Below are 27500 nucleotides of genomic sequence, written 5' to 3'. Positions count from 1 at the left end.
TGGACGAAGGAGTTATGGCGCGGGCGGAGACTGGACGCGAGGTGGAGAGGCAAGATGCCGCTGTGAGCAAGTGGAGCCTGATGCATGTAGTGTGTGTGCGTGTGTGCGTGCTTGTGTGTGTGTGTGTGTGTGTGTGCGTGTGTTTGGGCCCAGGCTTTGGTCATGGGGGGGGGGGGGGGGGAGTGGCGGGGGGGGCGAGTGTGGCAGGCTGGTCACTCGTGGGGGTGGTGGTGGTGGTGGTGGTGGTGGTGGGGGGGGGGGGGGGGGGCGAGTGTGGCGGGCAAGTCACTCGTGCTTCGCGTGATCCTTGACGTCCTCCTCGTCTGTGTACTCTGATGGCTCATCCCCTGGTTTCAGCAGGCGACCAACGTAGTCATATTTTTCTAATGAAACAAACAAACAAACAAACGGCATCAGTCAACAGCACTCAACAGCACAAAACAACAACACACAAACTCTACGTTGCTGTATTTTTGTAACAGGATCAAGAAGGTACACAGAACAACAAGACATCAGAAAAAACAAACACAGTTCTGCTTAAGCAGCCGTGGCCTACTGGTTAGCGCTTCAGACTTGTTACCAGAGGGTTGCCGGTTCAAACCCCGTCCAGTATGAACGGCTGAAGTGCCCTTGAGCAAGGCACCTAACCCCTCACTGCTCCCTGAGCGCCGCTGTTGTTGCAGGCAGCTCACTGCGCTGGGATTAGTGTGTGATTCACCTCACTGTGTGTTCACTGTGTGCTGAGTGTGTTTCACTAATTCACGGATTGGGATAAAGGCAGAGACCAAATTTCCCTCAGTTTCAAAAGAGTATATATACTTATACTTATAAGCTACTTCTTCACAGCAGCCCCCCAATCAAAGAAAAAAAGAGACGCATATTGTATGCTCCATTTAGCATGCGCGCTCAAACACTGTATAGTCTGTATACACACACACACCTCACGCTTCATGGCCACGCAAGCATCCATGACCATAAACCTTGTCTAAACTACAGAGGGAACCTCCAGGGTATTACACAACAACGGTGAACGGTGTTCTTGTGCAATACTCCCAAATAAACAACAACAACAACAACATGTAAGCCTGTGCGGTGCTTCATTACACATTTGACCGTTAGTCCTTTCATAGCGGTGAATTCTACAACTGTAGACTTGCAGATGCTGGGAGCTGGAGTCTAATGCATTTAGTTTGAAGATGGCCGGTTAAAAACATCAACCACTGTTGCTTGGTTTCACTACTAAGCCCTCCTACAGTCATGTCAGGTAGAATAAAGCAATTTAGCAGCTGTGGGCACCCTAATCTCGTCAGTTGAATGAGCTGGGACTGGCTGCTGGGCCGTGGGGCATCGCAGCGGCAGAGAGAGAGAGGTGAGGTGATGACGGCCATGTACCAGAGCCATCAGCAGGAGCGAGGACCTGATGACGGCCACGGACCAGAGCCATCAGCAGGAGCGAGGACCTGATGACGGCTCGGCTCCTTACTCTATCTGCTCCCGTAGGGACTCTGGGGCTGGAACAGCTAAACGTGGACTACAGTCTGTGTGTGTGTGGGTGTGTGTTACCAGAGTCAGCTGATTTGGTGTGTGTGTGTATGTGTAACCAGAGTCAGCTGATTTGGTGTGTGTGTGTGTATGTGCATGTGTGTTTGTCCAAGTGTGTGTACGTGCTCCTGTAAGAGTAACGCTTTAATTCAACTGTCTTGCGGACATGCAGTTTCAGACATAACAGACGTGTATATTATTATGCTTTTATAAGTCTTCAAAGTCTACTTGGACTTCGTCCATGCCCTGTTGGTGTTCCCTTAAGTGTTATGTGCAGGGTGACGTGACGTGTTTGTGTGTGTGTGTGTGTGTGTGTGTGTGTGTGTGTGTGTGTGTGTGTGTGTGTGTGTGTGCAATCCAGGTGTCAACAAAGAATGCTCTGGGAGTGAAATGAGTACGTGAGGCGTGCTGGCTGCACATATGGTACTGCTCTCCCTGACTGGTGCATGCTGGGAAATGACGCCGGAGGTCCTCCTCACCCATGAACTGCATCTCCCACTCTCTAACGCTCTCCATCTGCACGGCGTTGAGGTCTGACAGGTCGTCGTACTCATCCCGCAGCGCGTCCTTCTCCAGGCAGAAGGTGGCCAGGCCTCGAGACGCGTCCCGACCCGCAAAGATGCCGTACGGACCGTCTGCAGGGGGACGTGACGGGGGAGAAGGCAGACACATGATTGATTAGCGGAAAAAAAGAGAGAGAGAGAGAGATAATAAGTATACATACCAGTAAACAGTAAAGAAGGGGGGGGGGGGGGACATCTTTACTCCAACTTGGGTCCTACACCAAAACCAGTTGCATTTAAATAAATATTAAACTGAATATTCTTGGGAGACTTCCTCTCCATGACTGGATTTACGACCAGAGAAACACTATAAAAAACGAATCACACTGAGCCTCCCACAAGCATGTCAAGAATGTTGGTTAGCGCCTGCAGCAGCCTGAGGCCACTTCTGTAAACACAGGCAACCCAAAACAGCTGGGCCAGACCCTTGCCACAGCTGGGCCAGACCCTTGCCACGGCTCTGTCGCGCGCAGACGCGCCGCCCTTTCGCCCAAACCTGCGCCACACCTCCAGTGGTTGTTATCAGCAATACGCACCTGAAAGAGATTCCTGGCAGTCCGCACGAGAGCTTAGTGACCTCACCCATGCCACTTTCAGGTGCATCATTCTTCAAGTCAAGTCAAGTCACTTTATTTATATAGCACATTTAAAACAACAACGTTGACCCACAGTGCTTCACAGGTAAGGCCATCTTACAAAAAAGCAAAGGAGGTAGATTGACAATTTGACATAAAATGAAGTTAAAAAGGGGGGATCCATCTTCCCTAATGCTCTTCTTGCTCTCGGGTGCTCCTTGTTGGTGCCCCCCCAATTCCAATCCTCCCCCACCTTTCTTATGCAGCCCTTGCCACTTAATCAACTAAATCCCTCTTCTACTGCACTTTCTACCCCCCCCCAAAAAAAAGATAATGTCAGTAACTAGCTTGTGTGTATGATATGCAACCACTGTGACCAGGTGTAAGTAGAAGCCTTAACATGCATCTTTTTTTATTATTATTATAATAATGTTTTTGTTGGCTCATCAGCTGATCTGCATGTGGCAAAGCAGCTGAGCTTTTAGACTGGTTGTCTTTTGTGCTGTGAGTTGGTGTGGAGACGAACATGAGTTTTCTCACTTAGGGTAGGGATACCAGCTGAGTCGCTTTGACTGTCACATAAATCATAAACAATGTCTTTGACAGTTGACATTGTTGACATAACTGTTCTATTTAGAAATGGGAAACGTACACCTTGCACAAAACCCACAGTCAAGTTATCTGTTCCATAGTGGACAAAGACTGATAACTTCGCTTAAGGTACCAACGAAACTCTCATAAACGCCTGGGATAACATTTCTCCAACGTGGCTCACCAAAGAGCTGTGGGAGCGCTGACGCATCTGTGAAACCTGCACAAGTTCCACAGTCGAGTTCGCCTTCCATGCCTGGCTCGCGAGTTTTGTTCTCTTCAACGTTACTTTAAGAAAACTCAATGTCACAGCACAACCTGTTGACCGATGGCTTGTTAAGACAGTGGTTCATATATAAGCCACAATTGACATTTAGGACAACAATCTGATATATCTGTTATTGAGATCTATCAACTTGATTTCAGTGCACGTAGGCAGTCTAGCCCATGCCGTCTCAACGTGCCCGAGACATAACTAATAGCGAACAGGACCCTCCAGTCTACACCATAACGGTCGTTTATACTGAAGAATGCGTCCAACCAAATTTTGATTTAACTGACATATAACCTATTTTTGAAATAAATAAACGGAAATATTTACACATTGATTTGTCACTTCTAAAGCTCATCTGCTCATTATGTAAGAGGTTGGTGGGTGGGTCAACTAATTTTAAATGGACGTAGCAAGCTAGCGACTTTGTCACTAACGTTACTGGCTGCATACGGACATTGCTTTTCCTGTGGCCTCTTCCGCCTTCCTATTTTAGGTCACAATATGCCAACCAAATAAGTGTCGACAACTGAAAGATCTGACAGGTTGCTCCGTGTGACAATAGACAGCGTCGTGAATTGGCGCTGCCTACGTTAAGTATTGGGAACGGTGCTAGCTAACTAGCAAGCTACACCAAACCTCCAAACCTACACAGGCACTTGTGTCAACTTCTGCTTTCAAATATAACATTATGGGTCACTAAAGTTAGCTACAGACCAACCTCTCCGCAGTAATATTAGTAAGAGTTACTATTTCCACTTGCTTACTCTTGGTATAACGGGCAAGGTGAAACAAGTGATATGTCAGTGTGCTAAGTTTAAAACGTTGCAAACATCAGGTAACAGCTAACGTTATAAGGTAACAAGCTAGGACAAGCTAGCTACTCCAATGTTTCAAACTTGTCTCCAAGGGGGGAAAGTCACTGGCCATGTTAACAATTTAGAAATTTGCGCAAAATATCTTGTTGCGCTAAACGATTGTCTCAATGTCCCCAAGACAGTGGTCATTTGTTTTAAGTGCAATGATATTAGATTTGACCCTGCATGTGCAGTAGCTAGCTTTACTGGCCTCAATCTGTGATATTGTTAAGGCGTAAAATAGCGCCCAAGTTGGCTAGCGTGTTTGGCTAGTTACTAAGCTCGAAAATAACTTGAATTGCTAAACTTGGCTAACAATTACTAGCATGCTAGCATTGTACACAGCTAGGAGAAAGGGACTGTACCATATTAGAGTCCTTACCACGTCCATAAAACTTTTTGCCAGTAGTAACGTCGAAGATTTTCATGTTCACAGCCATAAGGATCCGCGGGTTTTGAACACCATCATATTCCCTTAGTTGTTCCAGAGTAAAATCACGTCTTCTCATCTTGGGAAGCGACAAGGCCTCGCTTCCCTGGGCCGCGTCAGCACCGATAAGTCTCCTAAACCACCGTCGGTAAATTCCATAGCCGATAGCGACAATTACAACTAAAATACACAAATTAAACAGCATCCCGCCGAGACTGGGCCCTGGATCCAACTCCTCTGTTGTACCCTGCCCACCACCACTTGTGTCTGCTGCTCCACCCCTACCATCTCCATCGTCCGCCATACTGCACGATAGCGCTTCAAGTTCCACACACAACAGACTCGCCCACTTCAAACTGTGGTTCAAATATTATTGGCGGACGTCGCTCATGATGGCGCCATACTTGGGAGTTGTAGTAATTCCGGATGTGTTCAACTGACAGCCGACACAATACAAACACAGACCATGCGCTAGAACAAAGAGGCGAGACCAAAAATACCCCAATCCAGGAGAGGAATGGGACAAAGTGCAGCCAGACCTCGAGGAATTAGCAAAAGCAGTGTAGACGTTTTCCCCTTAACGTTAACAAACCGTTTAATTTGGCGAAACTTTTCTGACCTTTCCTCCAAACACACCAGGCCTAATTTATCAACGTGTTGAAACGCTGAGGTTGGCACTTAAGTCGAATCTGCCCCCCCCCCATTGTAGGCTGCAGGACTGATCGCTGGTCAGTAAATGATTAACGGTGATCCTTGAGTAACTATAGGGATGATATGGGTGACTATTCCTGAAGAGACCACCTAAGAAACTCGAATCTATTACTTATAACTTAAAGGATTTTTTGTAGGCCTAACTGTTTATTTGCGTGTAGTATGTGTAATATGTGTGTCCAGAAATCTGATGTGCAACTCAAAACAGACGACACACAGGAAAGGTTGGATTTTATAATTTTATATGCATTTTTACATTTTACAGTTCACAAAAAAAAAAACATGCATACCAACACTAAAGCCACACACACACACACACGCGCGCGCACGCACACAAACACACACACACACACACACACACACACAAATACTAGGATAAAGAAAAAATAAAATTAACTTATCAAATCAAAAGAACGCCATTTCGAATTCATTTTTATGTACAGTTTTTCATGACTAAATATGTTACATTCAGGACTTGTATAGGCTCTTAAAGACAGAAGCGTATGAGTATCTCCCTGCTAGAGAAAGCAAACACAATTGAGGAGGATGCGCCACTGGCAGTCATGTGCGGTTTCTATCGTTTCTACAATTCAAATAAATGCAAGGCTTAAAAATTATGATCCTTTCTGTTTAAGTCATCCAGATCAAATAAACATAATAAACAACAACAATAAATTATCTCACTTCCAAATAGAATTCAAAACTTTGTGGAAATAAAATTCCTCTTTTTAAAAAGATATAATTTCTTTAAAAAAAATCTTCAAGTACACAGACACTTTCTAATTTAAGTAAATCAAATAAAATGCTGACCCCCCACCCAGTCCCATCCCAAAACAACTCTTAACTAAAAAGGACAGGTATCTTTGCCCAGAAAGCAGCCACACAATGCAAACAGCATAATAGGATTTTTTTTTTTTTTTTTCATTTTTCCTTTCCTTTTTTCAGATTATAAGGGTCATAGCTTCAGACACACCTTTCCATTGATCAACCTCCACCATTTTGTATACCTTGACAGTCATTCAATATATATATATATATATATATATATATATATATATATATATATATATTTATTTTCCTTTTCTGTGATGTTTGCGATAATTATTACAGGCGGCTGTAAAAGTGATTACACAGCGTTTTATCCCAATATGGACAGCACAACACTGATGTGGTGAATATAGCGTCTCGAGGAGATTTCCCTGCGTCATGACTCATTTCAGGTGTTTTAGAGAAGTTAAATTGTTAGATTGTAGTACAACCGACTTGGCACACATATATTGGAACAAACATAGAGGCCAGGCCAAAGACAACTAACAGCCTCCTGATATGGGTTAAGTAGCTGTTGATAAATCCTTTTTTCTTTTTAAAGTTTAAGGCATCCTCCCAAAAGCAACAAGAAATGCCTTCAATGCAGGAATGCATTTTCTGTAAACTTTTACAATTAAAAAATAACGTGATTAGAGCCACTTTTCCTGATCTTTACAGTCGGTGCCTGATTGAAATCCTGTTTAAAAAAAAAAAAAAAAAAAAAAAAAAAAAAAAAAAACTGTTCATACATTGTGCATTGACGTGATTTAAACATCGTCTTTGACACAAAGTTAACATCCTAAAAACAGCACAAGAGTTGAAAATGGGACTGTGTTTACTGACTGGCGCCACACCTGAAACGTCAGGGGGTGGACAGTTAAAGCTAACCTTACGCCTCTTGTCTGCTTTGCTACTCAAGCCGAGGCTACCAGAAAGAGTTAACGGGGAACAGGTAAGGATCGTAGGTAAAGACACATCACTGGGTGGAAAAACCACTAACTAAGGCCGAGTTTCCCTGGGAGGGGATGTCATTTATTTGGTGGCTGCCCATCTTTGGGCTTGGCGGCTTCCTTCCGACGGGGTTCGGAGGAGCCGCTCCGCTTCGGTCCGGCGCGGGCGGTCGCAGACTCGCTGGTGGAGGTCTTGGTGTTTGAAGGCACAGTTTTTTTATCGGTAGAAGTGGCTGTGGAAGTGGCAGCACTGGCCGCTGGGGTCTTGACCGTGGATGGGGCCGAGCTGGGATTGGCTGAGGTGGTTTTGGCTGGGGCAGCAGCTGGGGTCTGATTGGTGCTCTTGGCTGGGGCAGCAGCTGGGGTCTGATTGGTGCTCTTGGCTGGGGCAGCAGCTGGGGTCTGATTGGTGCTCTTGGCTGGGGCCTTGACTGTGGATGGGGCCGAGCTGGGATTGGCTGAGGTGGTTTTGGCTGAGGTGGTTTTGGCAGAGGCGGCAGCTGGGGTCTGATTGGTGCTCTTGGCTGGGGCAGAGCCGGGATTGGCTGAAGTGGTTTTGGCAGAGGCGGCAGCTGGGGTCTGATTGGTGCTCTTGGCTGGGGCAGAGCCGGGATTGGCTGAAGTGGTTTTGGCAGAGGCGGCAGCTGGGGTCTGATTGGTGCTCTTGGCTGGGGCAGAGCCGGGATTGGCTGAGGTGGTTTTGGCAGAGGCGGCAGCTGGGGTCTGATTGGTGCTCTTGGTGCTGGGGAGGGGCTTGGAGCTGGATGAGCTGGAGTTGTGTCGTCTTCGCCGACCGTCGTCACCACCAGAGGATGAGAGTCGTCTTCTCCTTCCTCCTTCCTCTCCCATTGGGGGCTAACACACACGCACACGCACACACGCACACGCGCACACACACACACAAAGACAGGCCAGTTAAACAGACATCAGAATAATGATCTAATAACCAATCTTACACAATCTGAATAAGATAAATATTATGTGTTCTGTTTCATTCTGTGTTAACTATGTGATTTATGGGGAGACACTATGGCCGTGTGCGAAAAAATAGTTTCAACATTTACAATGTCTAAATACAATAACAGTCACCAACAACATTTCATGGAAATGACTGATATGATCGCAGACATAACTTCAACACACACACACACACACACACACACACACACACACACAACTGACCACAACTCTGAAGTCATCAACAGTCTTGAACTTGTTGAGGTGTTCTTGTAGTTTGGGATCAATGGCCTGGTTCTTCATCTGGGAGTACTTCAGGAATGCCCAGAACTTCTCCAGCCCGTACAGCTGGCCTGAACAGGGAACACCACACACACACGCACACCCACACACACACCACACACACACACACACACATACACGCATACACACAAGTATTTGTGTCACTATTTACAATTCAGCTTTGATGACCTGTGACTTTACGGCTTCAGTCAATTTATGGGATTACCTCATCCATGTAATTTCACACAGACTCAGTTCAGCAAACTCTGTTTGCGTAAGATAGTCCAAGAGCCCTTTCAACCCCGCTGATGATATCAAACACTTCCACACTGAGAGCAAGGGTTAACTATGGCAGACGTGGATGTTTGTATTGGTAAACAGAGAGCGGCTGATAAAATGTGGGACCTGTGACCTGCCTCACCACAGAACATCAGAGGAGAATCTCCTGTCTTTAGACTCCTCACCATAGATATCCTGTCATCTTTAGACTCCTCACCATAGATATCCTTTCATTTAGACTCCTCACCATAGATATGAGAACTGTTAGGCCTAGGTGAATTTACAATCGCACTCAGTGGAATATTTTTAGTTTCACAGCAAAACGGCAGCTAGGGGAACGCAAATTCACTTGTTAAACTCACCATATCAAGTCTTTCATTTAACCCACCGTTGGCTGAAGAAAAAATAACAAAGAGAGGCCACTATGCTTTGCCCGTCATTCTCACTGTCACTTTCTCTTGGTTTCTCCTCCTCGCATGAAATATATTAGCGGGAGATTCACACGCTCCAGGAGCTTTCCGGAGAGGTTGGATGCCTACTCGTTTTGCGTAGTTTTAAGTAAAAAATCATAGCGCCGTATTTTGATGTGAAAATGAGTGGTTGCTACGCAAAATGCATACAGGTTGGCAGGTCTGCTTGTATAGTATAAAAGTATAAAGTATATATACTCTTTTGATCCCGTGAGGGAAATTTGGTTTCTGCATTTATCCCAATCCCAAACAGTGAACACACAGTGAGGTGAAGCACACACTAATCCCGGCGCTGCCTGCTACAGCGGCGCACGGGGAGCAGTGAGAGGTTAGGTGCCTTGCTCAAGGGCATTTCAGCCGGTCGGCAACCCTCTGGTTACAAGTCTGAAGTGCTAACCAGTAGGCCACGGCTGCCCCAAATATATGTATAGTTCATCATATGTAGAAATAAAGATAGATAATGAAAAATAAAAATAAATAACGAAAAATAAAGATAGATAATGTTTCATACCCTTCTCATAGTCCTTCAGTGTCTCCTCCTGGAAGTCTTTGAAGAGGTCAGGTCTGAATCTCCTCTCCAAGCCGTAGCTGTAGTATCGGAACAAGCACTCTAGGCCATACCTAAAAACACCATTAAACTTACATCAGAATCCAAAATACTGTACATCAAATGTGACTTAAAAGAGAAGTAACTCAACTTTGAAGTTGAGCAACTGCTGTGCTTACTGCAGGGATATCCACCAGAGCTGTTGGCTGTGCATTGGATGAATGAATATAATGTATTTATGTATATATCTCCTACCTTTTATAATTAATAATGTACTAGGGTAGAGTGCAGTGCCCGTTCAAACATGCTATTCCTGTAGAAAACCCATAGCCAAATTGCATGCTCGCAGGTAGGCCTCTAATCCTCTATCGCAACTAATATTGATTATTATATTATGATACATTAGCCTATAATAAACGTGCAGTGAGCAGAGTTTAGGCATGGCTGCATGTGACATTTTTTACAGATCAAAATGATAAGCCTAACAGCTATTTTGAGGTAAGGCTATATGTTTATTGTTAAGCCTATTGAATAACTTCATGACAGAAAAGATAAACCATTTTGTGGAATGATGCATCATCATATGAAATTTGCAACAGTGTCAGTCAAAACGTCAGCATTGACCTATACTCCAACTCATTGAGCTATGCCATAGATCTGTAACGAGGTCAGGAACCAGAAAGACCTGATTAAGTGTGTCCACGTAATACTCTGAGCCACTAAGAATCTAAATTCCTGGACACCCCCACGCCACAGCGCCGAGCCACACACTGCCCTACTCTGCTCTGACCCAGTGACGCATGTGCAGTGGAATGCCACTTTGGCAGGTGCTGAACCCATGTGCTTAAAAACACTGCTATGCGCTCAGCCAACCAAGACATTTTTAGGCCCCCCCACCTCCGACAACCAAAAAATGCCTCCCCAAACTCTGATATTATTTTCTGATTTGTGTCAAACTGCTATTCACACCCACCCACCCACCCACCCACACACACACACACAGCATGTTCCAGCATGCCAGTGTTGTTTGGTTCAGTGTGGCGACCACACCCACACACACCCACACTCACATATCACAACATGGAGTCATACCCTTGTGTTAAGATATCAAGGCAATGTCAGTAGCACACGTAGCAGCAGAGAACTGGGCTCCGTTCCGCAAAAGCATAGTTGCTATCTACGATGCATCTAGATCGTTACGTTGTTATGAGTGCGAGTCAGCCGAATCAGTCGGCTACGTTGTCATGAGTGGATCTTTAGAGCAGCGAGTAACTCCTCATCAAGGTGAAAAACAAATCCACAACAAAAGCCATGCTTTCACTTCTGAAATAACATACTGTATGTTCTGCACGCATAGCCTACTATAAAATGCAATTAGGTCGCAAAGACAGTCCGAAACATTGCAAGCTCTGTATGGAGTTGCTTGAGTAGGCTACCTGAGTCAGTCGGATCACCCAGGCGGGCCGGTTACGTTACGTTGTTATGAGTGCGAGTCAGCCGAATCAGCCGGCTACGTTGTCATGAGTGGATCTTTAGAGGAGCAGAGCAGTCCGAAACATTGCAAGCTCTGTATGGAGTTGCTTAGCCTAGGCTAGCCTACCTGGGTCATTTGGATCAGCCGGGCGGACCGGTTACGTTATGTTGTTATGAGTGCGAGTCAGTCGAATCAGCCGTAAACAGTCTGGCTCAAACTGCTTTCTTTCCCGTGAGTGGGTGAAGGTTTTGATGCTATTATATTAGGCTATTTTATATTATATTATATTATATTATATTATATTATATTATAGGCTACCTAACAGTATAGCTATGATTAATAGTAATATTAGTTGCCTAGTATTAGCAGCCTATAATACTTATTAGAATAGATTCCTAGTAGCCTACTATTAGTATATAGTAGTGGTAATAAACATTGTAGCAGAGTAGCATTAGACCTAGGCAAACTTTTCTATTGTTAACAAAACAACAACAAATAATTAATTATTATAATATAGGCTACCCTCTCTGTCAATAAGATCAAAGTTTCTGAACATGAGAACCAAAAAGATGAACAATGTGTGGATGCACTTTGACCAGGAGAGCAAAACTCTAAAGGCTAAATGCAAGTACTGCAAAAACCTGGTTTCAAATCATGGAGGATCCACATCCAACATGATAAGGCACTTAACGAAATGAAGCACCGCACTGCACTGCTTGAACGTAGGATTGAATTTCTTTGCAATTTAGCAATACTGACTCAAGTGACTCGTTCAACCCGGATCAGTTTAGTGAGTGACTCAGAATAACCCGGATCCTTAAAAGGAATCGAGTTTGACAGGCCTAGTTGGTAATAGGTGACGTTCCTATATCAGCGTTGGTAATAGGTGACGTTCTTATATCAGAGTTGAAATCAGCTTCATTTAAAAAAAAAAAAAAAAAAAAAAAACCCAAACCTTCCATATATATATTTTTATTACACGGCTCTTCACAAGACAAGTAGAACGCTCCATTGGCTTCAATGGGATTTCCCAAAGTTCTACGGTAAAATATATTCATGTAATTACCGCTGCAAACATATAATTACCGCTGTCAATGGCAACGAGTTTTGTGCTTCTGATCCGTCTTCCTTTAGCCTAGAAATCTAGACGCGCCCCTAGCTAGTCTAGCAACTCTCCGTTGGCTTGTGAGCTCCAGAAATCGAAACTCAATCAGGCCAATGAAATCGTGTATAGTCATTAGGTGGGCTTAACATAATGATTGATGGCAGCGTTGCAACGGTTTGGCTTGAATTCCCTGCTACTTGAAAACAAATAAGATGGATGTTGCTGTTGGCGAACAGTGTGACACGAGTTAAGCTTTTATTAAGTTGGCAAACGTTTAAACTAGCCAACTAGCTCCGCTGGTGGGAAACGCATGGGACTCATAGCGCTGCCGCTGTCCTATTGCGTGCAGAGGGAATTTGAAAGACAACTGATTATCCCGCCCCTCGGACTGAGCACTGCGAACGGTGAGTGCCCAGACCCAAGGGGGCAGGTGAATTCCCGGAAGTAGAAGAATCGACGTAGGCTGGAGGGACCACCTCTCTGCTAACTCCCATAGAAGTACATTCATTCTAGGATTTTTTTGAAATACCATAACTTCATATAACATATATCCTGTGCCGATATTGTAGCTTCTGTGTAATCCACATAAACACTACAAAGGCAAAACAGACTCCACTACCTCGTCCGTAACGTTGGTTACCCGTAAGAAGAATGGTTAGCTTGTTCGGTTGGAGGGAAGCTAGCTTTGACGTAATCTCTCTTTCGCGCCGTAGGGAGATAACCGTATTGTTTGGATAAGAAGCTCAGTCCACCTTACTATGACGGTAACTCATAAGCAAACCCTAGCATACACGACCGTATGTTAAGGTAAAGCATTACACAGAGGCAACCTAATAATAATAAAAAAGTAAACCTAATTTTTTTAAAAACGGCACTAATCATTACAGAGGTTTTCGATGGATTGACCGTAGGTCGGAAAAGTGGAAAGAAGATTAGCTTCAAGGCTATAACTTTGTTTTGTTGACTGTTTTTGAAGATGATCATGTATGGTAGCTTCAACATTAACACGACTTGGTGAGGATGATATTAATAATAATACATTAATAAATGTTTAACTTTGATGACTTTGAAGGCGAAGGAAGTGTGAGAAGAATTTCTGTGTATCTATCATATGAGTTACAAGATTCAGTTCGATGGCTAACGTCACGGAGTTAAGTGTGAGTCTGCGCAGTACTGGGGGGACCAACTGAAAAATCGTTCTATTTGACTCAGTGCCCTCCCATTGAAAACGACGGAGTCTGTTCGTCCATTTCTTTTACTGTCTATGTCTGTTCGTCCATTTCTTTTACTGTCTATGTCTGTTCGTCCATTTCTTTTACTGTCTATGCCCAGACCCTACATTTTAATGTGGGTCTGGCTCGTCAGGCTAGTCTTCCATATCACTACGCAAGGACTGGAACTTCATTCAAAAGTGAAAGCAGACAGTTGATCAGCTGTGTTCTAAAGAATGTTTGATTCAAGTTCAGCGTGTGTTGATGCAAACTATTTGTTTCTCAGCAAATGCCACGATGAACGGTAACAAATAGGCTAGGCTATGTAGGCTAAAGTCATATCGTGGGGAGTTTATTATTTCGTTTTGGCAAGTAGCCGTGTAATAAGCGGGATAACGTATTTTTTGTGATTTTGACGATACCGATAATTAGTTTATATCCTTTAAAAAAAAAAATTGTAGAAGTCTGAGTTACAGCTCATTATTTATGAATAGCATCAATACAATAATAACCAATAACCTATCCTGTGACTTTTTAACCAAATCAACCAATGCATTGTCACTCTATGACATGGTCTAGCCAGCTACATTAGAGAAGATGACTAGGCCTAACAGTTTCCCAAGATAAAGTCTGAAGCTTGAGTTCCTTTCAAAAACCTTTACTTAGGATTCACTGTAAAACTAAGCAGACCAACAGAGTACATCTAAGTTATTTCCTTCGATGTTTTGTTTAAGAGAAATTATGTAGGCTAGCATTCCAAATTACAGAATAGAAACTAATGCGTTAGCTTATGGCTAATGTATATGAGAAATCCCATAGAGATGCTATCGGTTAGCATAATCGATACACAGATATTTAGAGCGAACTTCAGTCCATTTGCAAAAGGGTTACATGAGAAGAGTTCTTTGTTTACAACTGACTATTAAAATACTCAAAGGCAAATGTTTTCTCTCCATATAATACCATGTAGGAAAAAATGTGACCGTCTCATTAATGCTACGTGAACAAAAGTAGCTGCACAAAATCCCAAGTAGGCTACGTCTGGATCTCGCTACACAAAATAAACATTAGGCCTACATGTGACAACGTGGACCCACTAATGATCATGTGACACTTGCTCTGCTGCAAAGGGGCTTCTCTTGCATACACCTCCTGGATTTAGTGAATGTATGGGGTTTCAATGAGTCATTGAGTGTTTTTTGATAATGTAAATTTGCACAGTGTTAAAACAACAATCACAATATTATCGCAGACGATATAGATCGCCAACCCCTAGCTCAAAGTGACCAACGGTCAGACTGGCACTGTAATATGTGTGAGTGATTGAGGGAAGCGTGTGCAGAAACGCTTTCTGAGGTTCTCGGAGATCAAACTGTGCGTGCGTTGCGATGCAGTGCACAGTTCCACACAGACCTGTAGTTCTCCTTGGCGTCGTCCACAGCATACTGCCTGAACTCCTCGTACATCTTCCTGTTGAAGTTGTCCCGCAGGAAGAAGGACCAGAACCTGAAGAGTGTGTTCATCTCCTGAGACTGGCCCACACCCATCCGCTTCCTCTCTACACGGCAGCCAGGGGGGAGAAATGGCCATCAAGCAAGCAAGCAATCAATCAATCAATCAATCTGACAGCAAGAAAGTGGGGCATGTTCTAGAGTGAGGTAGTGTCTATTTTTGGCTGCAGTGTACTCAGACAGGCATTCAGGCTTCACTCAGTGGTGTGTGTGTGTGTGTGTTTGCACGCGTGTGTGTGTGTACATACCGTTCAGGCAGCGTCTGCGGTACTTGTGATACACCTGCTGGGTGAAGCCGTTCTCGCGCAGCAGGTCGTGTGAGGGGTGCCTGAACTTGGGCAGGGACTGAGGAGTACAGCCGTAACTGCCCGTCAACGCTGGGGCTCCCTCGGACGGGGACGCATTGGAACTACTGCAGAGAGAGAGAGAGAGAGAGAGAGAGAGAGAGAGAGAGAGGGAAAGAGAGAGAGACAGAGAGAGAGGGAAAGAGAGAGAGAGAGAGAGACAGAGAGAGGGGGAAAGAGAGAAAGGGGGAAAGAGAGAGAGAGAGGGAGAGAGAGAGAGACAGAGAGAGAGGGAAAGAGAGAGAGAAAGGGGGAAAGAGAGAGGGAGAGGGGGAAAGAGAGAGAGAGACAGAGAGAGAGGGAGAGAGAGAGGGGGAAAGAGAGAGAGAGAGAGAGAGAGGGGGAAAGAGAGAGAGAGACAGAGAGAGAGAGGGAAAGAGAGAAAGGGGGAAAGAGAGAGAGACAGAGAGAGAGAGGGAAAGAGAGAGAGAGAGAGAGTTAGTGGGGGAGCTCAATCGGCAACTTCTTGGCTGGTTGGATTGGTACTGGTGGTCATGGTAACCAAAGTCATGATAACCTTGCCTTCTATTAAAAAAAGGACCATTAAAAATTAACTAGAAACCTGGCCAGCCATCTGAGTCCAGTAACATCATTTTGGAGCCAAAGCAGGCATAGAGAGCAGCACATCTGACCAATGCCTGCCCACAATTAACCAGTAAACTGGAGATTGCAGTAAACGTGGCCATGTTCTTCAGCCAGTTCCTTCTGGTGGCTTCACTTTTGACTGAGCACAATTTTGCAACACAATTGCTTTCTACAGTAGTGAGGTGGGACCGAGTGGGGATTGCTGTGGGATTGGGAGCCTCGTGATCACTAGTCCCCCACCTCCATCTCACCTGATGGAGGAGGACCGCGGGCGGTGCTCCTTGGAGTCCATGACCCAGCCCACATGGCACTCCATGGGGGGGTTGGAGCTGTGCCTGGTCTTCTTCTTCCTGGGGGTCTGAGGAGGGAAGAGATGGGGTAGAAAGCTCTTAATGATCCAGAGATCACAAGCAGCACAAACACACACACCTTCACAAAAACATTATCATTACAGAACACTGAACAACGGAGGCAGAGGTCTAAAAAAAACTGCCAACATGACTGTGGTAAATATACAGACTCTTAACAATCCTGGAGTTTGTCTGCTGTTAAATAACTGGGAAAAAAAGAATTCATATCGTGTTGACACTTTTGAAGCCACTGGAATGCATGCTATGTGTTCAACATCTTTACTCAGCTTCTGAAAAGCCTCGCGCGCTGTTCAACATCTTTACTCAGCACATTCAGCTTCTGAAAAGCCTCGCGTGCAAAGCAAGTAGAAACTACACTGGCTTCCATCTGAACAGTCCATCTTTTCAAGAAACACGTCCCACGCATGCACTCACCAGTTACCCCCTGCCCACGCATGCACTCACCAGTTACCCCCTGCATGCACTCACTAGTTACCCCCTGCATGTTCAAATGAACTGATTACTATAAATGAGACATGTGCCAAAAGCCTTGCGCACGGTCGCTAGATACCCCTGTGTGTCCGTGCGCACGGTCGCTAGATACCCCTGTGTGTCCGTGCGCACGGTCGCTAGATACCCCTGTGTGTAAAGGCACTTAGGACCGGCGGCTCTTACGGTTTGATCGATGGTGCCGGTCTCCTTGATGACCGGGTAGAAGCGGGGCATCTTGCTGGGGTCCTGGCGACCGGGCGTGCGTGGGGTACGTGGGGTCTTCGGAGTCCCGGGAGAGCCGGGCACCATCTTGGGCAGAGAGTGAGCCATGCTGGACTCCTCTGTTGGGAAACCAGAGATGGCCAGGAACACAAACAATCAATCAACCGCCCGAACAACGGAACAACAAACATGTGTTGCAATTGAGTAAATATGTGTTTTGGAGTGTGTGTGTGTGTGCGTGCGTGTGTGTGTGTGTGTGTGTGTGTACATACGTACCAGGCTGCGGTGGAGGTGGGGGAACTTCCTGGGTGGCATCCATGGGAGTTTTCGGGGCGAAGGTGTTGAACTCATCTTGAGTGATGACGTTCAGCTTCTTGAAGTTCTCCACCTCCTGAAAACCCGGAGGCCAGAGGAACAGTAACACGTCAGCTGGTCAGAACCAACACTACGGGATTTCCCCCCAAACTTTCACATGTCAAACTCGTGTCGTGTTGGTGTTGGGCTACCATTCAAAAGTTTGGGGACACTTACAAATGTCCTTGCCTTCCATAAAAACATCAACCACGAGTTTGAATAGGACATAAAGTCGGATGAACAAGGCTAGAAATCATGACTTCTAAAAAAAATAATCATTGTGCCTTGGGCTGGAATAAGTAATCAATTAATTGATTAATTAATAACTATTTTGGTAATTGGTTAATCGGTTTGGATCATGCAGCTTCTTAAACATGATTATTTTCTGCTTTACTCCTCTATGACCGTTAAAGAAAATAACGTGTGACCAAAACAAGGTATTTGTGTTAAAGAAAATAACGTGTGACCAAAACAAGGTATTTGAGAACATAATCTTGAAATTTGGAAAACACACCAATCACCACATGTTCACCAATTTCTGACATTCGATTAACTATAATCAACGAAAATAATCAACAGATTCATCTACTATGACAATTATTGTTAGCTGCAGCCCTAACTGTGGCCCTCAACCTCTGCGTTTGTCAAAGAATCCCTCATTTGCAACATGGATAAAAAAACAAGGTCCCCAAACTTTTGAACACAGTGTGTATCCATGAACAACAGACATTATGTTAAATGTAAACAGCATGACTATCTGTGTCTAGTATTGCCACCGAGAGAGAGACAGAGAGAGAAAGATATACGTGTGTGTGTGTGCCATCTCTCAACACCGCAACGTGTCCACTGATGGGGGTCTGCCGCTGCCTGAGGGAGTGAACTATCAGCCTAATCTCTCTGGAGCTCTGGATGAGGAAGCCAGTAAACAAATCACGTGCGCGCACACACGCACAAACAAACAAACAATTCCACCTACTGTAACTTGTGCAATTTCTGAGAATTTCAGTTTTTAAACATAAAATTAGGTATCATTTTCTACCTGTTTAGTAGGTGACTGATTTCATTAAACTCTATTCCTCCATAAACCTAGATGAAATCAACTTTAATGTGTATATAGACAGAGATTATGAAGCTTTTAACAATAAATACTAACATCATGACACATAAAACAAACAAGCAGGCAAGCTAGAAAGCATGTTTTCATCAGTAGGAGAGATTATCTATTTTTACTTAACTGTACTTAACTGTAAAAAGCTCAAAGATTTTATCACTCTTTAAAGTCAAGCGCAAAGATTTGATCACTCTCAGTCGAGCAAAAAGATCTTCAGACAGCCTGTTCCTGGGTAACTGTAATGTTACTTTCTCGCATCCTAATGTGCAGATTTGCCAAGTCCATTTCACGGTCTAACATTAAACGTTAAAAGTTTTTATTTGCAGACTAAAAAAAAAAACATGCAAAACAATGACGAGATTCCAAACAGTCCATCAGACATCCTCATGCATTAAAGTGTTTATGGAGGTCATGATCTTAAAATACAGAATTCTATCATAAAAACATTTTTTTCCAATAAACTTAAAAATAATTTCATGAAAGATTCTCTATCAACATAATAAATAACACCAACATACTATAAACATATTACATGAAAACAACTGTATTTATGTAAATATTAAAGTGTTAATGTTAGAGACGTGGGTTTGGGCTTAATACAGCGGCCCTATCCTTAATTCTCCTAAACAAATTGGAGCAGGTGCAGTGCTTACAGGCTTCATGCATACTTTCATATCATGGAATTCTACTGGTATTCCATGTGCAAATATGTATGGAATCCAGAATCGCAGGGCAAGTTCTGAGCAAGACTAAGTGTTCTATGGAGGGAACAGCACACTCTTTATCAAGCTGCTGAACTTAGAACTTAGGACTCCAAGACAAAAAAAAAAGAAAAAGGTGACCATGTATGGCCCTGGCATGTGAACACATCTGGGACTTTTCACACACTGTGGAACATTATCAACCTTATCAGATATGACTAGCTGAAGGCTACTGGAACTCTAGCGTTGATGGCGTCTTTACTAATGAAGTGGAGCACAAGACTGGTTTAGCTGGTCTGTGTTTAATAATCGTCAGAGTGACCATGGTTATTCAGAGAGAGAGGGGGAAAGGGCCGTTGGTCAGGCTTGGGTCCAGGTGTTACTGAGAGCAAAAAAAAGACAGCAAATCATATCCTGACTCATCAAAAGAAGACTCATCTCCTCTCCTCTCCCCTCCCCTCCTCCTCTCCTTCCTGCCACCTTTCATTTTTCTTCTCTATCCCTCGCTTCTCTCTGACCCTGTCCTCTACGTCTCTTTGGCCCTCTGAGCATTTTCCACCTGCTTGCAAAAAAAAGACAAACACACACACACACACACACACACACACACACACACAAACACACACACACTGATAACCGATAGAAAAAAAGAGTGCTGATAGCTTCAGGTACATACACTGATAATGACCAAACTAATGTGGTGCCCACAGCTATCCGGTTGTTAAGTCTGACGTCTCAGCTTAATCGTCAAAAAACGCTTACTAGCCCAACTGGCCAGTTTTCGCAACTTGTTAACTAGGGCTGAACGATTTATTGCATTTGCGATAATATCGCGATATGATGAAACGCGATTGTCAAACCACAAAGGCCGCAATTACGCTTCGTAATATGTGACATCACCAAAACGCATTTATACTTGCGCTTGCCGACGCGCCACCGACTCTTCACACCGACCACTGAAGAAGCAAAAAACGTAAACAAGAGGACCAGCTAACAGTGTCAAAAAGGTCTGATCAATAGAGCTACTTTGGTTAAAAATAAGCCTCTTCATTACCTTTTGCTCGAACCTGCCATGTCCCTGGTTCTAGTTCATAATTCCCCTGTGCTGCTACTCTGGCTGGTAACTTCTTCACTTGGCGGCGCATTCCATCTCACAGGTAATGAATTGATGCATAATGTTATCTGCAAGTACCGGTAGTTGACACAGCTAACCACCAAAAACCCAGCTGTTCTAACATTAGCTTACCAGCTAAGGCTCTAGGCTACATACATGCTGCTAACTGCTGATAACTTGCCTTTTTTAAGAGTTTTGTCTCCGCAATTGGCTTTGTTGTGATATGAACAAACTAGTTCATTTGCATGCATGCGTATTGCGCTGCAGTGTTGATGATGCTAACCTTTAGTTAACACCGAGCAGAACAGTCATTCGGCCACATTTATTTGCGCTGTAACAATCTACAGTCGTTTGTTCCGATTCACGTGCAAGTAGCCTACAGAGGAGAGGAGCGGGTCTGTGTGTGTGTGTGTGTGTGTGTGTGTGTGTGCGCGCGCGCGTGTATGGAGAGCACAGGACAAGGAGAAGCCATGTCAGTGCCACTGCATGTAGACCTAACTGTTAACTAACGAAAGAAGATCAATATCTACATGAAATAGAAACAAAATAGAAACCTTGTTTACAAGGCTGGAAGTTCAACAAATATAAGTCTACTAATGTGATTAAAATAGTTAAATAAAAAATATTTCATTCATCAATCTTATTCAATGACCTAATGCCATTATAACATAGGCCTGGGCTCCAAGAAAGAACAGTTTATGTTGAACTTACTGTATCTAATTTTGTGTTGGTCATACTATAGAATAATATATTGCTTGTCTTTGTTGAATAAGACAGAAGATAAAGAGCTTAAAAATAATCGCATATCGCATCGCAATCACAATATTGGTGAGAAAAATCGCAATTAGATTTTTTTCCATAATCGTTCACCCCTATTGTTAACCTTGTCAACATCACCTCCGTTTTAGTGAGAGTAAAAAAAAACCACTTCATTTAAATACAGTAACTACTGTAGCTGTGCAGCCAGATGATGTAATCAAGGGTAACGTCCAGGCTTCCGCAAAAAATAGGATTTTATTAGGCTGAGGCAACAAGGAGTAGGATGACAATTTCCTTAAAGGCTGCTCTGAATGGCGAAAAAAAATAGTTTATTTTACTGTCTATGGAGAAAACCGAGTGGCTCTGAACGCTGTTGGACCCAGAAAGAGATTTATTATCCCATTATTGCATCATCACTTAATAACCGAATAGTATGAGCAGGTGTTTATTTCACTGGACAAAATGGAGTTATTTTCATAACTTCCACACAACGCATTTTCCCTGGACGAGTTAAGCCCTGTCCACATATACGGCGGCTTGCTAGCGCATTGGTCGCTCAAAAGTTGAGCGCTGCAGAGGCAGAAGCAAGCATGTTATGTCAGAGGTTAACTATAACTCAGGGCTCTGGGGCACAGAGATCCTTTTGGCCCAGTTGCTCCTCTGGGAGTACAGCGAGTTTATGAGCAACCAGCTGCACTCTCACGTATGGAGTCACACCATCAGCAGCCAGCTGCACTCTCACGTATGGAGTCACACCATCAGCAGCGGGCAGAGATGGCAGTAAATAAGGGGTTATTTTGGGAAGTGCTGCATGCTGGGAGATCCTGTGTGTGTGTGTGTGTGTTTGTGTGTGTGTGTGTGTGTGTGTATGTGTGTGAGTGTGTGTGTATCGTCCGTGTGCGAGTGTGTGTGTAGTGTGTGCATGGTGTGTATGTGTGTGTGAGTGTGTGCGAGTGTATAGTGTGTGAGTATGTGTAGTGTGTGCATGGTGTGTAGTGTGTGTGTGTGTGTGTGTGTGTGTGTGTGTGTGAGTGTGTGTAGTGTGTGAGTATGTGTATCGTCCATGTGTGAGTGTGTGTGTAGTGTGTGTGTGTGTGTGTGTGTGTGTGTGTGTGTGTGTGTAGTGTGTGTGCATGGTGTGTGTGTGTGTGTGTGAGCGAGTGTATAGTGTGTGAGTGTGTGTAGTGTGTGTGTGTGTGTGTGTGTGTGAGTGTGTGTAGTGTGTGAGTGTGTGTAGTGTGTGTATTGTCCGTGCGTGAGCCGGCAAGTGAGACTGGGGGACCTGAGGACTTGGGAGCCTTTAGAGCAGACTTAAAGGAGCCTTGGCCTACTGCATGCACTCACTGGAGCCTTGGCCTACTGCATGCACTCACTGGAGCCTTGGCCTACTGCATGCACTCACTGGAGCCTTGGCCTACTGCATGCACTCACTGGAGCCTTGGCCTACTGTATGCACTCACTGGAGCCTTGCCCTACTGCATGCACTCACTGGAGCCTTGGCCTACTGTATGCACTCACTGGAGCCTTGGCCTACTGCATGCACTCACTGGAAATTAGAGCAGACTTAAAGGATCAAATGGGGAGCGTCTGACCCAAGCAGTGGTGTCAAATGGCTGGGGAACCAACTGGGACTTTGTACCCCCAGATCATACCAACATCAGGGACCCTAACTTCAATGACAGCAGAGTGCAAGGTCAGGCAACAATAGTGTCTCGCGTATGAAATGGGGCTATTGTGTGGTGTGTGGCTCTGAGTTGACCCACAGATGTTTGTGCTAAAGATCTTTCTGATGGTATTAAATAAGCAATTAGATTCAAATAAGTAATAAAAATAGTAAGACTTAACGTCATTTAGCGCGTCATTGAAATAAGGACCCTAGGACTCATGCATGACTCACGTTAGGGTCCCAGGACTCAAGTAAGTCTCAAGGTAGGACTCAAGGACGCAAGTAGGACTCAAGGCAGGACTGGTCTTGGCGGGGCTGCGTACCTTGGTGTTGGCACAGTCTAGCAGCTGGTCCTCCTCGTGCCAGAGGTCCTGCTCGTAGTAGAACAGGCCGTCGTTGATGGCGTTGGCGAGGTCGGCGGTGATTTTGGCGCGGGACTCGTGATTCCCCGTCCGGTCGCCCTGGGGATGCTTGCGTATGTACGGCGGCGTCTGGGTGACGATCAGGATCTTGTTGACGTCACTGTCGTCCAGCTCGTCATCGGAGTCGTCTGACCAATCAGTGAAGGTGTTCTTGCGGGGCGCCCCAAGGTTCTCCATCTCTTCGTCGAACATGAAGTCCAGTTCCTCCAACTCGGGCTCAGCCTGGGGTCGTGGAACCGTCTGGGCATGCTCCACGCGTTCCTGAACGTTCCCAAACAAAACCAAACTTTAAGCCAAGGCAAAAAAATACCAGAACATATTATTTAGCTAGTGTTATTTCCAAATGTTATTCAGCTAGTATTAATAAGTAGAATGGCTATTATGCTTTAGATGCATTTATCATATCTGCACAACTGACTTATAGGTACAAAGGAATATTTACAGAGCTTTGTGTAGGTAACTTCCTTTTCTGTTCATTCAAAACTGTGAGGAAGCACACATCATTGGACTAAATCCACATCTCACTGTTAACAATACTGCTGGGTAGAGTGCTCAGCCAGTACAAACATTTACAATTCAAAGTAGCGACATGGTGGTTTGCGAAATTTGGTTGCACGTGAAATGCTATACCGAGGCAACGAAGATGGAGAGAAGAAAGGAAGAGAAAACGGGATGGAAAAGAGAGAGAAAGGGATGGATGGAGAACAGGAGAGGAGAGGAGAGGAGAGGAGGAGTACTCAACTGGAGACGGGATGGACTCAATGGGTTTGGGGACATCAGCAGACTGGATCACAGAGGAGGTAGAGGAGAGAGGGAGAGGGAGGGGAAGCGAGAGAGAGAGAAAGAAAGAAAGAAAGAAAGAAAGAAAGAAAGAAAGAAAGAGAGAGAGGGAGGGGGGAGAAGCACAATGTGGGGACAGACAGCACAGGAGATAAGACAGGGTTGAGTGGAAGAGCAGTGGACGTGGATGGACTTGAGGTTACAATTAAAGATTAATTAGAGGGGTGACACAGGAAACACAAAGCAACTCAAACAGGAAGTTGGTGTGGTGTGTTGGTGTTCCATGGCACTGTCTAAGAGGGGAAGGATTGAATCAGGGTGAAGAGGTGAGCCAGATGGATACAGAGAGGAAGAGAGGAAGCAGAGTAACTGAGAGAGAGACGGGTAGCCCATGGCAACGATAGAGAGAGACGGGCAGCCCATGGCAACGATAGAGAGAGACGGGCAGCCCATGGCAACGATAGAGAGAGACGGGCAGCCCATGGCAACGATAGAGAGAGACGCCAGAGATGGACGCCAGATCTAGGCATGGGGTGATGGGGCACGAGAGCTGCATCCTGAACTGGGCATGGGGCACAAGGAGTTAGGGCTGTGAGAGGGGGCAGTGAGGGGCGGACAGCACCTTGGCCTTCCCTGAGGAGTGGCGGTGTCTCTTCTCCACCTGGACCCACTCCTCTGTGTCCGGATCCATTGTGCTGCCAGACGGGCCTTTGGGCTGGGAGCTCTTCACCGCGGAACCGGACGGAACCACGGCCGGGGCGGAGGAGTCCGCAGGCTGAGGGCTCGGTTCTGGTGCTGGGTCTTTAGATTCACCGGAGGGTTCTGCGTTGTCATTGGTGGTTTTGGTGGGCGAGGTCGACACTGAAGGGAAGGAGAGGAGACCAATCAGGAGAGGGGAAGGAGAGGAGACCACACTGAAGGGTTCTCTCAGCCTCTTACGGAACAGATCATTACAGCTGTGGTGAGCTGTAAGCCTGAAGCCAAAAAGGAGGCAAAACAAAAATATGGTCATTCATAGAAAACAAAAATATGGTCATTCCTAGAAAACAAGAATTATGGTTATTCATAGAAAACAAAAATATGGTTATTCCTAGAAAGACCACAGCATTCTACAGGAACCTTGGAAACACCCACTCTTGCACTCACAGCTTCCCACAGTGACACTTTGACCTTTTCTTTCACAATGGACACTAGTCAGTCCAGTTGAGGCTTCTCCATTATCATAATTACCATCATTTAAGTGTCACTTAAGTGTCACTGAACACAAGAATAAGTGCAGAACGATCCAAATCTGACCCAAAACAGCAAAGAGGTTCCTGTGGCTTGGGATCTTCCTCTTGACTGTGTGACTGCGCTAACATGTCCTACACTGAGAGCATCTCTGATCTAACATTTCTCTCACTGAGAGCATCTCTGATCTAACATCTCTTACACTGAGAGTATCTCTGATCTAACATCTCTTACACTGAGAGCATCTCTGATCTAACATTTCTCTCACTGAGAGCATCTCTGATCTAACATCTCTTACACTGAGAGTATCTCTGATCTAACATCTCTTACACTGAGAGTATCTCTGATCTAACATCTCTCACACTGAGTATTTCTGCTCTAATAACTCTCTGATAAGTAAGTGGGCTTCTTTGGATTCCATTTCTATAGGAAATCCCCCAACAACTTGCAGTGCTTTTGGATCCTTAAATGACGCTACCATCTTTAGTGCAAATGTCCCAGCACCACTCAGCTGGGTTATATTAGGAGCTCATGAAGGCCCGCTGGGGAGCACAAACCCCAGGCATGTGTTTCTATTGGCAGAGCCCCACACAACCTCATGGGTGTTTGCCAGCAGTACAGAGTAGACAGGGACCGCAATCAAATGGGCCTCGGACTCACTTTCTTATTTAATAATGAAAAGACAAACCCTGGCCAATCATCAGAGCACTTGTAGTTACCTGCTGATCTGGTTTGTTTGTGTGAAAGTCACTGACAATATTCTGATATTATGTTGGCATTTTCAATTGAATTAAACCAACATGCAATATATCACCAATAGTTTCTCACAAATGGCTGAGGAGGAGAGGTTCTGTCTGGCCACACTTCAGGCAGAGCCTGAGATGGTGCGTTGTGTGTGTGTGTGTGTGTGTGTGTGTATGTGTGTGTGTGTATGTGTGTGTGTGTGACATACATGTGCCTGAGGAGAGGTTCTGTCGGGGCACAAACTCGGGGCAGTGGATGAGCTGGTGCATTGTGTGTGTGTGTGTGTGTGTGTGTGTGTGTGTGTGTGTGTGTGTGTGACATACGTGTGCCTGAGAGGTTCTGTCGGGGCACAAACTCGGGGCAGTGGATGAGCTGGGTGAAGTCGGTGCGTGGTGTGTCCAGGGGGGCGGAGGGGATGGGCCACTGCTCAGGGTCCTCCTTACGCCTGATCTGCTCGTCCACCAGCTCCACCACCGTGCTGTTCTTCAGAGCCTGGACACACACACACACACACACACACACACACACACACACACCAAAGATAAACATACAGATACAGACAAAAACAAACATTCATCAAATCCAAAACAAACAAAGACACACACAAGCACATGAGGATGTTATAATATACACATTCAGTCCAATCACACAAACACATAGTCTGTCTGTGTGTGTGTGTCTGTGTGTGTCTGTGTGTGTGCGCGTGATAAGGTTGATGTCTGTTTTGAGGGCCTGCACCCATTTAAGCTGTGTATGCATGTGTGTGTGTGTGTACACACACACACACACACACACCTTACTGATGAGGTTGATGTCGGTCATGAGGGCCTGCACGCAATGGAAGCTCTCTCTCTCTCTGTGTATTAGAGTGCGGATCGGGGCCGCAAATTTCTGTCCGAACCCAACAGGCATTTTCATTTTTCTGTCCGAAACCCGACCCGAGCCCGACGGAGATGATGCCTCAGTAACTATGCTAGTGATTAAACGTTCACGTTTGTGGATAGCCTGCCTTTTTTTAGCCCATTAAACGGAACACACAACAAATTGTCTACAGAATCAGATGAGCGTGCACGCATGCAGGTCACACACAGCGCACATTAACACAAGAGGCCCAAGCAAGCATAGCCTATTGAAATAGAATTCTTGTCTTACCATTGACGAAAAGTCGTGAAATGAACTGCAACAGTCTTTGAAACTACAGTGCCTCTGTCACTGATCCATATGCAGCATCTACATTAATTGGGGCAGCTCGAGGAAATCCTCATCCAGTTGAACGAGACGACCTTATAGCCTACCGGTAGCCACAGTATGCAACGCAAATAATCTTAAAATCTCCTGATATACAACTTTAACTGGCTAACAACTTTATTAACGTCACCCAAGACTGTGCTTATGTGCATATTTGTTTATGTAGTCGTGACTACGTGTGTGCATTTCAGGCGGCGTGCCTGACAAATCTTGCACACAGGAAGAAAGCTATTAGGTCTTTTATA

General features: G+C 45.0%; 2 protein-coding genes across 5 annotated transcripts in view; both read right to left on the bottom strand.

Moving 5' to 3' along the window:
* Nucleotides 1-116: 116 nt before the first annotated feature.
* pgrmc2 (progesterone receptor membrane component 2) lies at nt 117-5370 on the bottom strand. Its single transcript, XM_042057507.1, has 3 exons — nt 4782-5370; nt 2022-2177; nt 117-383 (listed from the first exon to the last, which is right to left on the bottom strand). The coding sequence occupies exons 1-3, from the start codon at nt 5131-5133 to the stop codon at nt 286-288; spliced, it is 606 nt and encodes a 201-aa protein (XP_041913441.1). The 5' UTR covers nt 5134-5370; the 3' UTR covers nt 117-285.
* Nucleotides 5371-7357: 1987 nt separating this feature from the next.
* larp1b (La ribonucleoprotein 1B) overlaps nt 7358-27500 on the bottom strand; it is a 37296-nt gene continuing 17153 nt past the window's right edge. For 2 of the 4 annotated variants that reach the window (XM_042084278.1, XM_042084296.1), the window contains exons 8-20: nt 26362-26499; nt 26216-26249; nt 24656-24894; nt 23996-24037; nt 23155-23514; nt 17403-17517; nt 17088-17245; nt 16314-16420; nt 15382-15545; nt 15036-15180; nt 9797-9906; nt 8480-8607; nt 7358-8152 (exon numbers count right to left, since the gene is read on the bottom strand). In XM_042084278.1, the coding sequence (XP_041940212.1) occupies nt 7376-8152; nt 8480-8607; nt 9797-9906; nt 15036-15180; nt 15382-15545; nt 16314-16420; nt 17088-17245; nt 17403-17517; nt 23155-23514; nt 23996-24037; nt 24656-24894; nt 26216-26249; nt 26362-26499 (2517 nt within the window). In that variant the 3' untranslated portion in view covers nt 7358-7375. Of the gene's footprint in view, nt 8153-8479; nt 8608-9796; nt 9907-15035; nt 15181-15381; nt 15546-16313; nt 16421-17087; nt 17246-17402; nt 17518-23154; nt 23515-23995; nt 24038-24655; nt 24895-26215; nt 26250-26330; nt 26500-27500 lie in introns of all 4 variants that reach the window. The other 2 variants (XM_042084286.1, XM_042084307.1) reach the window with 2 other exon arrangements.

The sequence above is a fragment of the Alosa sapidissima genome, chromosome 1 (assembly GCF_018492685.1).
Source record: "Alosa sapidissima isolate fAloSap1 chromosome 1, fAloSap1.pri, whole genome shotgun sequence".
In the NCBI taxonomy this organism is placed as follows: domain Eukaryota; kingdom Metazoa; phylum Chordata; class Actinopteri; order Clupeiformes; family Clupeidae; genus Alosa; species Alosa sapidissima.
Note: the sequence above shows the minus strand (reverse complement) of the source record. Positions and strands in the feature narration are given on the sequence as shown.